We start from the raw sequence: 16,443 nt of genomic DNA, 5'->3' as shown, positions 1-16,443 counted from the left end.
AATTTGGAACTGTATGGGGCTTTTGATCTCTTTATATATCCTGATAATAGCTAAATGTGCTAAAAGAACGTATTAGAGATGAGTGTATTTAATAGTTTCTTGTTGAAACTGGTAATAGTTTTTAAATGTCCAATATATAATATGTCCTGAATAAAATATCTTGGGATAAATGAGTGACAGATGAAAAATTACTTTTTAAGGCAGTTTGATTTTACTTGGAGGTTCATTTAGTGAAATTTGCTTTTCATAGTAGGAAGTATTTTTTTCTTAAGAGTTGCCAGATAAAAATATAGGTTGCCCAGTTGAATCTTAGATAAACAATGATTTTTTAAAAGTATGTTCCAAAAATTGCAATTATGTCCCAAATATTGCATCATAGTAAGGAAATGTAACATATCAATTAGTTAAAAGATAAGATTGTCTTGAGGCAGTTTATAGAAGTGTTCGATTTGTGGCAGTCAAAAAAAAATTTTAGAAGTTTTGTTTTGTATAAGTAGATCTCCATATGTCCACACATACATCCATAATGTGTATATAATAAATAAATATGACTAATGAATTCTGTGAATTATCTTTTAACATTTGCCTGTTTGTCATTTCTCTCAAGGTAACAGACTTTTGTGACAGCAGTTTATTTTCTCTCCGAATATATTTTGCAAACATACTATTACACATTTGAAAGAAAAGACATGTTAAAAGTTTCCTTCTAGGCTCCTTATAATCCAGCTTCCATCAGCCAGCTCTTTTCCTGTATTTTGTTCGCGAGGCACTAATTGTCCGCATTTGGCAGGTTTAACACTTCCTGACAGAGAGGCTATTAAGGGGAAGTATTCTCCAATAACTGTCACTGGCTGGAACAAAGAACCTTCAAACTCAATGTGTGGAAACCACTAACATTCTTAAATGACCCTTTTCATGGATTTTTATCCCTTTAAACTAAAATTTGGAGAATGTAGGGTCAGCAAAAACAGCAAGGTGTAATAAAGCAGTAAACCTTGATTTTTGGGAGTGTAGAGTGGGAGGTATAGATTTATCTCTGACTTGAAAACAATTGTTATTTGGAAAATCTCATTAGCAGATGTGACTGCTTGGAGTAAAAAAAAAAAAAAGACTTAAAACTGATGTCGCTTTCAGGACCGCTTTGAACTTCACAAGCACCTATTTGTGGAGCAGACTGGCTAATGAAAGGAAATTAAATTTTTCTGACAACTTCCCCTGCCAACCTCCCTATTCAGGGGTGTTATTAGGTACTGAAGACTTTTAAGGAAGATTTTTTTTTTATTAGACATAAATGAACCAGTTATAAACATCCCCCACCCCTCCTTTTGGGGGAGGATTCTGACATGTTTACTCTACATTTTTAAATTACTAGCTTAAAAACTTACAAAATACCAGCCTTTGCTTCAATATTTTAAAGCAATTTTCCAAAAATCCAGGCATTCTCACTAGCTAATGGTTTCAAAACATTGTCTTTTCTTGTGATTAGTTTACATCACTGAGTTGTAAAGAAAAGCCACGTTTACTAGGGAGGCTTGGATTTAACACCTTCTTTTCAGCTTTCTCCTTATTGTTCCATGGGGAAATGTATCCGTATCCTGTGCTCGTGTGTTAGGTGAGAGTTAATGATCAGTGAAATGATTAAGATTTGAGGGAACTTTTTCTTCTCTCACTTGCATTGGTTGATATTTAGTAATAATTAATCCTTATATTTCATCAACTCTTACCTTGTATTTCTTTGGGAGGCATTCGCTTTCCTTGGCTTTTTTGAAGTTTTCCCCCACAAGTTGGTTAGTTGAATTTAAGGTTTTATAAATTACATAACCAGATATACCTAGTAAAGATAAAATATGTACCTGAGAGAAGGATGAAAAGAAAAGGAAGAAGTAATGGAGTCTACTAAAGGAATTTTGAGGTGGGGGCACAATTGGCAATTCCTGTAGATACTGGAAATTTACTTTTTATTTCTGGAAAATCTTGAGCCTCTCCCAAACAATAGAGAATCAACTCCCCCTGCTGACAGAATCCAGGAAAACATGACATATAAATATCAGAGGGACAGAAACAAGCTGGCTGTAGACAAGCTTTAATGATCTGATTTATGATTCATTATTGATTGTAAACATCTAAATTCTGCTGTTAAATTCCAGCAACTGCACCAAATCATTTGGCAATTCTGGTAGTGCTTCCTGCCAGCTCATTTCAAACTGCTTTGAGTTTCTTAATATAATAATGATGAGGTAGAATTTACATTCCACTTATGGTATTAATTTTACATTTCTCTGAATGAAAAGAGTTAGAAGGTTGTAAAATTGAACATTAAATGAATCAGAGGAGACAGTAGTGCAATATATGACTGCCCTAAAGACATTGTGCAATGGCTGATGGGATTAATGTTGGGTCTCATTTCCTGCTTTTACAGGATGCAGATGAAGCTGTCAGAATTGCAAGGGAAATTGGTAAGTTCTTAAATTAACTTTGGTAGAGTTTCTAGGTCTTTCAGCAGATACGGTTGAGTAAACATGTAATAAGTAACGCCATAGAGCAAATAATATTTTAATACTTTTAGGATTTTGATTACTTGTCCCCTTGAAAGAAGTTATCAGCGGAATTACCATGTTCTGTTATGAAAGCGAACTTTAAAGAGTAATTTGACTTTAATTATAACTGTTTTTGTAAGTTGCAGTCACTGGCTAGTTAAAAGAAGGAATTGTCTTAACTCTTGAGCTTGGATGAAATGTAAATTTTATGTACTTAGTTGGATACAATGTATTAAAGTTAGAGACATGGATGATTAAAGATTTCCTATTTGACAAGGCCCTTTAAATTTTTACCTTTACTTAAGATCTTGAACATCAACTTTTAATAATCTAGCTAGGAAAGAGAATGTGAGAAATCGAACTGAATATTCTAAATTGGAGTAAAACGTGAACTGAAGGACATCTTAATGACTGTTTTACTTGACTGTTTTAGGTACAGTTATACTGGGGCAGGGCTTAATCAACTTTTTATTTTAAAAAATATTCTTATTGCTCATGACAACGATTCTATTTTCAGTGTCTGCTAATTAAAAAAATGTGTGAAGTCATATTGGTATCAGGGATTAGTAACGCTATTGAATAACTTTAGAATTATATTAAGCAAATTAGTATTTGTATACATTTGACAGAACTTTGTAGGGTATGTGAGAGAAATCAGACAATGCTTGGCAGTCAGGAAATCTCAGCATCTTAGCATTCCTCCTTGGATAGGGCCAAACTTTTCAGCATCCCACATTAACATTTCTTTAGTCCTGTTTTTCTCATTAAGATTGAAGATTTAGAATTATTTTATTCACTGGGAGAGCATTTGTTTTGGCAAAATTTACATAGTTGTGATGTGTGTGTGTGTATACGTCTTATTTCTGAAAATAACCAATTGAGTTATTAGTAAATACATTCTTTACAATAGGCTCAGCCTAGCTTAACAGTTCTTCAGTGATCTGGAAAATTGTTCGGTTTGTTGGGTCCCTGTTTCTAGTTGGGTCTGGCTAAATCATTTTGGTTTGGCTCATGGTTAAGTGTGTTTTGTTGTTTATTTGTTTTGCAAACATTGCTGCTACTGATGTAGATTTGGACTTAAGACCAGGTCTTAGGAAATCTTATTTTATCTGACTACAACATCCTGTCCTAATTATTTCTTCAGACATATCAACATTTTGAAAAAGCGTTTCAGTACTTCACAGGGAGATTTACTAGATTGCTGAATAAGTTAGACTACATGGAACTGTTTTGTGGTTTATTCTTTGAGAAAATCAAAAGCATCTCTCTGAGATTTGAAATCTCTGGCATTCCTCACAGCCTAAGAGGCATGGAGCGGACCTGCTGGCTTTTGAGGAGACTTTTTTCTGAAGTGATTTCATTGTATTCTATTGTATACTCTTAGATTTAAAAAGTCGTCTTTCTGGTTCTAGTTTAGATAGTATTGTTATTAACTCCGTAATATTATTAGTACAATAGTATCTACATAAAAAGGACAGAATATTTGGAGGAATTTAGAGAAATGAAAGGGATTAGAAGAAAATCTTGAGTTACACTGACATGCCATGTTTCGAATTATGAGTCTTCAACTCTTGAGGATTTCCTTTGTATAAATGGCAGGCAGCAGATTGCTTGCTTTTATGTCTTGTCTTTTACCTTTTTTTTTTTTCTCGAAATAATCTGTGACCTTTAAAATAATCAGTTAATCATAATGGGACTCTGAACAGTTCTCATCACTTGGCTTTCCTCCCTTAATATTTGAATGCTGTGCTTTACTCTCCTTTGAGCTTACTCCTGAGGTTACCTAATTCGATCTCAGGCTCTTTTCTTTATATTGAGGCATAACCTTTATGACTCCTTCCTCTTTCCTATCTTCTAATTCTTCTCCAATTATGCCTTCTCATTTCTGAAATAAATGATCGTAATCCTGGCTGTTAAGTGTAAGAGTGTTAGTGTTTTGCTTATGCTGAAAGAAAGGGAAGCCGTAAAACTTGAGGTGAAATAAAACATAATAAAGAACCAGGGTCATCAGCTTTATAAAGCATTTGGAATTTCTCTGAAAACCCTTCTGAATCACCACGGAAACCTCCCATAAAACCTTTTCACTCAAGAGCCAGCTTCTAAAATAAACGAAATTACATGTTATTAGTCTTTTGGTATTCTGTTTTGTTTGGTGATTCATCAGTTTTGTTTTCTACTAATTTTATTGAGATCTGTCACATTTAAACTACATTATGATTTTGATGGGCCTTTGTGAATTCATCTAAGAGTTGAATTAAACATTGATTCCACAGGAAAATATGCGCCTGGTTCTAAACAACTGAATTATAATCAAACCTTCGAACCTGTCCATTTAAGGGTAGCAGATTGTCCATGTCATGTATACCTATTCACAGATTTCTCTGCTTTACTTCTTTCTGTGTTACGTGGAGAAAATAAATTGATCGTCTTTTGTGTGGTTCCCTTCTCTCTTGTGTCTTTACTTTTCTTCTGGAAACTGGAACCTCTGAGGCCAAAGGAGGAAGCTAACTGCCTTGAGCATTGATGAATTAGGTGTCTTTTACATAATAGTAGCTCTTGTTTATGGAGCAGTTTTTCCTTGTAGCAGGCACTTTGTGAATGTTATTTCTAATGCTAATTCTTGGGTTAATTATTTTCATTTACATTTAAGAAACTAAGGATTAGAAATGGTAAGTAATTTGCTCAAGGTCACAGGCCTTCTGAGTGGTGGGCCTGCTTTAAATTTAGGTTCATTTAGCTCCAAAGACTATCGATTTTTCATTATACTTTTGCTAAACTAATGGGATTAGAGGATGAGAGCTAAAATTTGAGTCACCACTTTGTGTAAGATACTATAAGGCACTTAAGCATGTTATATGTGGAATTAAAGAAACGGCCTCTTATCATTGACAGGGTGAGAGACTGTTAAGGCTTAATATGTTACTTTTGCACGCTTGTTTTTTGGTCTTCCTTGTCTTTCTCATTCTCACTCCTGATTTTTTCCTTTGACTTCTCTAAGTTTAGAGATATAGCGCTATTGATCCCCAGTTTATCTTTAATCTCAGACAACAGTAATCAGTGAGCTTGATTTGCATTAAAGTTTGATCTTTCTACTCCATCAAAGGTCCTCAATACAATCAAACCGAATTGATTGGTAAAAAAAGAAACTGTAGATCTAAAACCTGTCCTTTAACTTTCAGATTGTTCTGATTCTTTTCTTTTGCCCGTCTTTCTCAGAATCACAAATCATGCCTGATTTAAATAAAAAATTTTTTGATCCTCAGAGTCACCATACTCTAAGCCTGCTTCACCCACTGTTTCTACATCTTGGCAAATGTCGCTCGTTTACTCAGTGGCTAAAGCGAAAACCCAAGCTCTATCCTGGTGGTGTTGCCCTGTCATCCTATTGTCAATATATCAATAGATACTGTAAATCCTTCGTTCAAAATAACCTCCCATATTCATTACTCACTATCTTTACTACCAGTACTTCCAAACTACCATTGTCTTTGTAGGGACTGTGACAATAGTTTCTCTACTTCTTTTCTTAACTTCAAAGTCATTCTTTACATAACTGTCAGTGTGATATTTTAAAACTCTAAGCAGTAAGGACACACCCCATCTCATCTCATACTGTATCTGCCTTAAGCCTTCTAATGGCTTTTCCTTGCACTTAGATAAAATCAAAATTCCTTCCCCTGACTACAACCCCCAAACGATTTGGCACCTGCCTTTCTCTCCAATCTGTTTTTATACTACTCCCTTCGCTGCCTACTGTGCTTTAGTTACACTCTCTTTCTTGAATACACCAGACTTCAGAGTCTTAGAATAAGGTTTTTTGGGGGAGGGGTGAGGGGGGGATCTTGAATACTCTAGCTGTTATTTTTACACAGATGGCTCCTTGTAGCCTTTCATATATTGGCTTACATGTCATTTCTTCAAAAGAAGATACTGATATTGCCACTCAGTCATTCTTCTTATAACCATATTCTCAATCTCGGGGTAGATGTTTTTCTCGTTAGTTAACTTTTTCCTCTATGTTATTTTGAAAAATTTAAATCAGACGACATTTTGGAAGAATTTTACAGTGTGTACCTATATTCCCATCACCAGGATTCCACTATTAATTTTTTGTAGATCTGCTTTATCACTTATCCCTTGTTAATCCATCTTGATTTTGGTGCATTTGGTAGTACAGTTGCAGATATGTATCCCACTAAATACTTTAACATAGAAGTCATGAACTGAATTCAATATTTGTATACAATTTTGTTATTTTGAGACAAAATTTATATACAGTAACGGGAACAAATCTTAATTCTGTCTTTGCTGATTTTGATATATGCATACATCTGTGTATCCTAAAATCTCACAGAGGTATTGGACATGACTGTCACTCCAGAGAATTCCCTCATGCTCCTTCCAACTCAGTCCTTACCATCTTCCCCAGGTCCAGAGTAAGCTAGTTTTAAATTTTTATACTAAAGATTCAATTTTTTAAAAATCATGATAAAGTTTCAATACTATAAAAGTTAGTCTTTCAAAGTGTGCAGATCAGTGGTTTTTAGCATATTCACAATGTTTTGCACCCATCACCACTGTCTAATTCCAGTACATTTTTATTACCCCCAGAAGAATTTCTGTTGTCATTTGTGTCACCCCTTCAGCCCTTGGGAACCACGTATTTGTTTTCTGCATCTATGGATTTACGTATTCTGAATGTTTCATGAAAATGGCACTTTTTGTGCCTGTTTTCTTTCACTTAGAGTTGTTTTCAAAGTTCACCCATGTTTTACCATGTATCAGGGCTTCCTTCCTTTTTATGACTGAGTCGTATTCTGTTGCATGTGTATACCACTTTGTGTTTACCGACTCACCTGTGGATGAACAGTTGGGTCATTTCCTCCTCTGATTATTGCACATAGTACTACTTTGAACATACATCTACATGTATTTGGGTACCCGTCCTCAATTCTTTGGGGTGTATACCTAGTTGTGGAATTGCTGGGTTGTACGGTAATTCCATATTTAACTTTTGGAGAAACCGCCAAACTGTTTTCCACAGTGGCTGGACCGTTTTACGTTCCTACCAGCCATGTTCCAGTTTCTTCACATCTTCACCAGCATTTGTTATGTTCAGGTTTTTTTTTTTTTTTTTTTTTTTAATATGGCCATCCCAGTGTGTGTGAAATGATAATCTCACTATGCCAGATATTGACAAAATGGATAAAAAACACAATCCAACTCTATGCTGTTGACAAGAAACTCACTTAGATCCAGAGTCAGAAATAGATCGAAAGTGAAAGGATGGAAAAAGATATCCCATGCAAATAGTAACCAAAAAAGAACTGGGGTGGATGTACTAATATCAGACAAAATAGACTGTGAGTCTAAAACTGTTGCAAGAGACAAAGACATTATGTACTGATTATTATAAACATATGTGCACCAAACAGCAAAGATTCCAAAATATATGAAGTAAACATTGACAGAATTGAGAGGAGAAATTGATAGTTCTACAATAATAGTTGGAGACTGCAATACCGCACTTTAAGTAGTGGATAGAACATCTACAGAGAGGATCAGTAAGGAAATAGAGATCTTGAATAACACTATAAAGCAATTAGACCTTATATATAGAACACTCTGCCCAACAATAGAAAAATACACCTTATTCTCAAGTATCTATTAAAAGGAAGAGTGACTGACTGAATGATTGAGTTAAAAAAATTTTTAAGGGAAAGGAAAAAATAATATCAAACCAAAACAGGTATCTTATAAAGTATGTTCCTTGTCTTGCAATGTTCCCAGGACTTAGTTCAAAATGGAAATATCTCCCTGCCCCTTTCATGGAATTATCTTGATGGATTGCTTTTCTCTTAAAATAACATGAGATTCCCTGCATTAAATAGATTGTATTTCTCTTTGGAAATGATTGTTTTATGTTCATTTAGTTACTGTTTTGTAGATAGTTGACCATGTCGGTTAGTTTCCTTTGTATTTCTGGTACTTAAGACAATGCTTATCATGTAGTATATATTCAGGAAGTGGTTATTCAGTGAATGAATCCAAATGGAAATGTGTTTATCAGTATACAAGTGAATTAAATAATTACACATTTAAAAATTTTTTTCCACAATATTTATAGACCGTAATTTAACAGTAATTTTCTCATTCCTTTTCCCTTAATCTTCAATTTTGTAATGGAGATACCTGGGAAGAACAGGAATATTAAATAAACTATGATAAACTCTCAACAAATATATAATTAAAAAATAATCTAAGATTATTCAAGTAAATTTAGTATGTGCGTGTTAATGACTACTCAGCATTTCTTGTAGGTTGTTCTTGGATTCATTAGACTGGGCTGATGGAAGCTTTTAGGAATCTAAGATTCGGATGTATGAGATTATGTGACTGAACCTTATTGCCTTCTCACTTATCTCTGATGGAGACATCTTACGTTCTTTGCAAGATAGGCTCTCCTGTGTCTTTTCTTTCCTTCCTCCCTCCCCCTTTCCCTCCCTACACCCCATGTGGGGCTCAGACTTAAAACCCCGAGATCAAGAGTCTTACGTTCTACCGACTGAGCCAGCCAGGTGCCCCCTTCCATTTGTTTCTGTTTGATACCAGTCTTCAGACTTCCTTGGCCTCTGCCTCTGATGAGTGTGTAGGGGCTATGGTCATCCTTTCTTCTCCACCTTGGCTGTTTTCCTTTGCCTGTTCTTCCCATCTTCCTTTTGACATGACATTACATTTAAAAAGTTGCTCATATTTTTTTTTATAAATAAGAACAAATTGTTCATACATAGGAGGGATAAAAATACTTGGCTAAACCACCAAATCTTTTATTTCCTCTATTTCATGCTGCTTAGAAAATTTTTCACATGTGGTATATGACTGTGTGGTTGAAGATATATTGAAGAAACCTTTGAAAAAATATTGTAGACCTTCTTCACAATATCACATTGTGTTAATTTATTTTCCAATTTGGTCCTCAGTAGAAGATACGTTTCATGTGCTAAGTAGATTTAATAAGAAATGCTTAAGGAAAAGTTATGTTGAAGAGAATAGTGTTAAGGTATTTGTGAAATCCATTAAAAAGTGAGGCATTTTACTTTGCTGTTTTCCACTGTTGAAGTAATGTGGTCATTTGAGGTCAGGATGATAATCCCTGGGAGAAGAGAACATGAGTTCTGTATCCCCTCTCTTCTTTTTCCCCCCACTGTCATTTAGGGTACTTATTTATATTTTCTTTTATTATTCCAGCATACACGTTTTGGGTTTAAGCATGATTTTAGAAGTTCTCTCTCTGTATTTTTACCATATTCGTTCCCACTGTCTATTTGTTTTTCTCAGTCCTTAATCACCTTTCATTTTATTGTTGTTCTTTCTTGCATTCTTTTTCTTTTTTTTCTATCCTATTGCAAAAGGCTCTGCATAATGTTCTGACAATAATGTAAAAACATGGAGCCTTTGGTTTTTGTTGGGAAACTTCCTGTTTGTGAACTTCTTTTGCTCTTATCTATCAATACATTGAAATGTGCTTGATTTCTGTTTCCTGGAGTGGAGTTAGGGATCTAATTTTTTATTTGCCTGAGTAGAGGTAAATGGGTAGACAAGACCCCGAGATCAAGAGTCTCATGCTCTACCATCTGAGCCAGGTGCCCCAGATTTCTCTTAGGATTTTTGACTCATGTTTCTTAGGAATGTATTTTAAAATAACTGAAAAATTTCTAGTTTTTATTTTATTAATTTCTAAATTGCTTTCAATTAATTTCCAAATTGATTGTGTATATGGTCTTTTTTAGAATCTTTCTAACTTGATGAGAATTTTATGGCCAGAGAGTAAGTCACTTTACAACTTACATGTGTGCCTGAAAAGAATGTATATTCTCAAATTATTGTATGCTATGTTTTATAGATAACCAATAGGTCAAACCTACCTATTAGGATGTTTAAATCTTCTAGTGACTTTTCGACTACTTGATAAATTTTTGAAAAAGTGGATTTCCCAATTCTTCCTTGCTTGTTAGGTTTTGCCTCTGTATATTCTTAAGGTAAGTTAATAGGTAATGTAACAGTGTAACGTGTCTTCTTGGCTAATTTTACTTTTAATCAAAGTGTAGTGAATTTTGGCTTTTAAACCTAATTTTATGTAATAATAATATGTCTAAACCAGTTTATTTTGGTCTTTTCCTTGTATGTTCCTACAACTTTCAATCAACAAGTGAACCATTGTTTTAGTTGGATGTCTTGTAAGTATATGGACTGGCACTATTCAAAGTGGCAGTGTCCTTTAACCAGAGAGTGTAGTCCATGTACATTTATTGTATTTATTACTATATTTTGATTTATTTGAATTGTCTGCTTTTTATTTTTGTTCCTCTTCTTTTTCTTTTTTTTAAAGATTTTATTTATTTGACAGAGATAAGGACAGCCAGCGAGAGAGGGAACACAAGCAGGGGGAGTGGGAGAGGAAGAAGCAGGCTCCTAGCGGAGGAGCCTGATGTGGGGCTCGATCCCACAACGCCGGGACCACGCCCTGAGCCGAAGGCAGACGCTTAACTGCTGTGCCACCTAGGCGCCCCTCCTCTTCTGAATTCTATTTCCTCTCCTTTCTTGACTTCTTTTTGATGATGATGATGACTTAAAAAATTTCTCTTGTTCTGTTTTATTCCATTTTCCCCTCCACCTCTCTCCACTGTGATGGAAATTTTACACTCTTGTTTCTATTATTTTAGTGTTTACTATAGAAATTTCAACTTTGGAGATATTCCTTCAGGTGTCCTTCGTTCTCCTATATTAAACTTTATAAAAGTTTGCTTATCTTAAATTTCAGGCTAAAGTTTATTCTCCTACCAAAGAAATACTGTAATGCTGTTTACCCTTTATATGCTTTTTTAATATTTTATTTCCTTATTTATTTACTTCACTAATGAGACATTATAGTCTCATGTAATTATCCATTGTTTATTTAGCTTTACCCAAATGCTTATTTTCTTGGCTCACTGTTCCTTTCATCCCTGATTCTTTCTGTTTTTCCTGGAATTTACTCTTTAGAAGAAGTAGGGCTAGTTAACTCAGTTTTTGTTCGCATGAGCTATTTTTCATTCTTTCTTGAAAAATAGTTTTCCTGAATATGCAAATCTAGATTGATAAGTAGTCCTCTATCAGCAAAGTGTTGGAATGTTTGTACTGTGTTATGTAGCTATTGAAGAGATAGCTCTAATTTTTGTTACTTTGTAGGCAGTCTGTTCTTTTGTCTGCTTAATAAAATCATTTTTATTGATGTACACTTTATGAAGAGTAAAATCTAAGCTATTTTAAGTGTATAGTCTAGTGAATTTTCATAAATGTAACCACAATTAAGATATAGAGCGTTTCTATCCTGTTTGAAAATGTCCCTTCCCCCATTTTACATTTCCACTAGCAGCATTTGAGAGTTCCTGTTATTCAAGCAAAACATTAACATTGCTTGTCTTTTTAGTTTCAGTTATTCTAATCGATGTGTAGTTTTAATTCATTGTGATATAAAATTGTATTTCCTTAATACCAGATAATGTTGAGCATATTTTCACATGCTTAATGCTATCACATTCATTAATCTTCTTTTGTAAACTATCTTTTTAAATTTTCACTCCCCCTTAAATTATTAAAAGACTTAATTATTTTTTTAGCACTGTTTTAGATTTACCGAATAATTGAATAGTTTGTTAAGTAAATGAAGTTCTTTTTTTTTTTTTTTTAAAGATTTTATTTATTTATTTGACAGAGATAGAAACAGCCAGCGAGAGAGGGAACACAAGCAGGGGGAGTGGGAGAGGAAGAAGCAGGCTCATAGCGGAGGAGCCTGATGTGGGGCTCGATCCCATAATGCTGGGATCACGCCCTGAGCCAAAGGCAGACGCTTAACGGCTGTGCCACCCAGGCGCCCCTAAGTACATGAAGTTCTATATACACCCCCAACTAGTGCTGTCTGCAGCTTTACCAGTGTTCATACTTCATGTTAGTGTGGCACATTTGTTACAGTTAATAAACCAATATTGATACATTATTAACTATAGTCCACAGTTTACATTAAGTTTCCCTGTTTGTATTGTATAGTTCTATGTGTTTTGACAAATGCATAATGGCATGTATCTACCATTATAGTTTCATGCAAAATAGTTTGCCCTGTGCTTCACCTTTTCAGCCCTCCTTTCCCTACCCCCACAACCTTTGGCACACACTGCTTACTACACTCTATGCTTTTGCCTTCTCCAGAATGTCATATAGCTAGAATCATACAGTGTGTAGCCTTTTCACATGGACTTTTTTCACTTAGCTGTATACATTTAAAAGTTCCTTCATGTCTTTTTGTGGCTTGATAGCTCATTTTAAAAAATTGTTGTATAATATTCCGTTGGATGGTTATACAACAGATTGTTTATCCATTCACCTTTTGAAAGATACCTTGGTTGTTTCTAGTTCTTGGTATTCATTAACAAAGTTGCTGTCAACATTTTTGTGTGTAGGTTTTGTGTGGCCATAAATTTTCAACTCAGTTCGGTAAATACCTAGGAGTAGGACTGTTGGGCCTAGGGTAAGATTATTTTGCATTTCCATCAGCAGTGAATAAACATTCCTGTTGCTCTCCTGTTGCTCTGCATCTCCAATAGCTTTTGCTATTGTGAATGTTTTGGAAAATTAGCCATTCTAATAAGTGTATAGTAGTATCTTGTTTTAATTTGCATTTCCCCGAAGACAAAGATGTTGGTCATCTTTTCATACGCTTATTTGCCATCTTGTATCTTCTTTGTAGAGGTGTCTCTTCAAATCTTTTACTGATTTTTTAATTGGGTTTTCTTACTGTTGAGTTTTAAGAGCTCTATCTTAGATACCGTTGTTCTTTATCAGATATGTATTTTGCTGAAGTTTTCTTGTAGTCTGTGACTTGTGCCTACATTCTCTTAAGTGTTTTTTGTTTGACAGAGAAATGTTTAATTTTAATAAAGCTTAATTATCAGTGTTTTTCTTTTATGGATCATGCTTTTGGTATTGTATCTGAAAACTAATGTCAAACCCAAAGTCATCTAAAGTTTCTTCTATTCATCTTCTTCTTCTTCTTCTTTTTTTTTTTTTTTTAAAGATTTTATTTATTTATTCGACAGAGAGAGAGAGACAGCCAGCGAGAGAGGGAACACAAGCAGGGGGAGTGGGAGAGGAAGAAGCAGGCTCATAGCAGAAGAGCCTGATGTGGGGCTCGATCCCATAACACCGGGATCACGCCCTGAGCCAAAGGCAGACGCTTAACCGCTGTGCCACCCAGGCGCCCCTCTTCTATTCATCTTCTAGCACTCTTGCTGTTTTTATAGTCAGGTCTAAGATCCACTGAGTTAACTTTTAAGGATTGTATGTGGATGCACTTTTTTGTGTATGAATGTCCGGTTCTAGCACCACTTGTTGAAGAGATCATCCTTTCTCTGTTGAATTGGTTTTGCGCCTTTGTCAGAGATCAGTTGACTATACTTGTGTGTGTCTATTTTTAGTCCCTCTATTCTATTCCATTGATTAATTTCTCTGCTCTTTTACCAATACCATACTTACTGTAGCTTTGTAAATAAGTATTAAAGTTGGGTAATACCAATCTTTTGAAATTGTTACTCTCCTCTAACATTAGCTATTCTGGGTCTTTTGCTTTTCTATATAAATGTTAAAATCAGTTTGTTGATATCCACAAAATAACTTGCTGGGATTTTGATTGGGATTGCATTGCATCTATAGGTCAGGTTGAGGAAGATAGGTATCCTACACATGGATATTTCTCCATTTATTTAGATCTTCCTTAATTTCATAGTTTTCTTCATATGGGTACCATACATATTTTGTTAGATTTATGCCTGAGGGTTTTTGTTTTGTTTTGTTTTGGGGTGTGTGTGTGTTAATGTAAATGGTATTGGTTTTTAATTTTAAAGGTGAAGTTTTCATTGCTGGTACATAAGAATGCAGTCACCTTTTGTATGTTGACTTTGTATCCTGCAACCTTGTTGTTATAATCCACTTATTAGTTTTGGATTTTTTGGATGGTGGTGGTTGTTGATTCTTTGAGGTCTTCATTTTAGAAATCATATTACCTGCTAATCATATTCACTATAGAAATCATATTACCTTCATTATAGAAATCATATTACCTTCCCTGTGTGTTTACCTTTTTCTTGTCTTATTGCATAAAATAGAACTTGTATAGGATGTTGAATAGGAGTGGTAAGAGGAGACATCCTTACCTTGTTCATGATCTTAGGGGGAAAGCATCCAGGTTCTCACCATTAAGTATAAGGTTAGGTGTAGGGTTTTTGTAGATTTCTTTATGAAGTTTAATAACTTTCCTTCTGTTTATGGTTTGCTGAACTCTATGGGTATTGGATTTTGTCAAATGCTTTTTCTCCATCTGCTGATAATGGTCATGTTATATTTTTTCTTCTTTAGCCTGTTGATGTGATGGATTACATTAACTGCTTTTTGAGTATTGAACTAACCTTGCATACTGGGAATAAATCTCGCTTGGTCATATTAGAATTCTTTTTATACGTTGTTGGATTTTTTTTCCTTTCAGTTATTTTTATATCTGGGAATTCAAATTTTAATTTTTTTTTATATTTTCTATTTCTCTCACCATGATTTTTTCATTATTAGGAAAAATTTTTTAAAAGATTTTATTTATTTATTTGACAGAGAGACAGCCAGCGAGAGAGGGAACACAAGCAGGGGGCGTGGGAGAGGAAGAAGCAGGCTCCCAGTGGAGGAGCCTGATGTGGGGCTCTATCCCAGAACGCCGGGATCACGCCCCGAGCCGAAGGCAGACGCTTAACAACTGCGCCACGCAGGCGCCTCTAGAAAAATTTTTAAAGATTGATTTATTTTAGCGAGAGCGTGCACGCAAAAGCAGAGGGATGGGCAAAGGGAGAGGGAGAGAGAATCCTGAAGCAGGCTCCCTGCTGAACGTGGATTGTGCGGTGGGGCTAATGAGATCATGACCTGAGCCAAAACCAAGAGTGAGCCGCTTAACCGGCTGAGCCAGCTAGGTGTTCCAGAAAAAATTTTTTTTCTTGAAGTATACTTGATAATTTTTTCTTGAAATCCTTTCCCATACTTATAATATTTGTAATAGCTGTAATTTATAATAGGTGTTTTAAGGTGCTTCATTTCTGGGTTTGTTTCTGTTGACTGTTTTCTTCCTGAGGTAGATTACATTTTACCTCTCTCTTCACATGTCTCTCTTTCTTTCTCTCTCTCTTTTTTTAAAGTAATTGCTATGTCCGATGTGGGGCTCAAACTCATGATCCTGAGATAGAGAATCACATGCTCTCTGGGCTGAGGCATCCCTCTTCACGTGATCTTAATTTTATTTTTTTAAGACTTATTTATTTGAGAAAGAGAGAGCATGCGTGTGAGTGAGCACCGTGGGGGGTGGGGTATAGGATGGGGGGAGAAAGGCAGGGGGAGAGGGAAAGAGTCTTAGACTCCCCATGGAGCCCAAGGTGGGGCTCCGTCTCATGACCGTGAGATCACAACCTGAGCCGACCTGAGCTGAAACCAAGAGTCGTTGCTTGACTGACTGTACCACCCAGGCACCCCCATGTGTCTCTTTTTGATTGGATTGTAAACATTATGAATGTTATATTGTGTGTTTGGATTTTGTTATCTTTGGGTAAAAGGTGTTAAGGTTTATTTTGTTTGATAGGTCAGTTAACTTATGTTCATATTAATACGTTTTAGGCTTTTTCTTTTTCTTTTCTTTTCTTTCTTTTTTTTCTTTTTTAAAGTTTTCTTGGCTCAAGTCAAGCGTAGCCTTACCTGGTATTGTGATTCAACAAGTATATGTTGGGCCATCTCTCTGTACCTTCCATGCGTTCTGTGCTTGAGTTCATAATTTCTGTTTCATTAA

General features: G+C 35.2%; 1 protein-coding gene across 5 annotated transcripts in view; it reads left to right on the top strand.

Annotated features, from left to right (window-relative positions):
* Positions 1-16,443, top strand: part of PCCA (propionyl-CoA carboxylase subunit alpha) — a 392,273-nt gene that overhangs the window by 126,327 nt on the left and 249,503 nt on the right. For all 5 annotated transcript variants that reach the window (XM_045811095.2, XM_087865002.1, XM_045811094.2 and 2 more), the window contains one exon: positions 2,420-2,456. In XM_045811095.2, coding sequence (XP_045667051.1) covers positions 2,420-2,456 — 37 coding nt within the window. The remainder of the gene's footprint in view (positions 1-2,419; positions 2,457-16,443) is intronic.

The sequence above is a fragment of the Ursus americanus genome, chromosome 10 (genome assembly GCF_024610735.1).
Source record: "Ursus americanus isolate L20-20 chromosome 10, mUrsAme1.1.p, whole genome shotgun sequence".
Classification (NCBI taxonomy): Eukaryota; Metazoa; Chordata; class Mammalia; order Carnivora; family Ursidae; genus Ursus; species Ursus americanus.
Note: the sequence above shows the minus strand (reverse complement) of the source record. Positions and strands in the feature narration are given on the sequence as shown.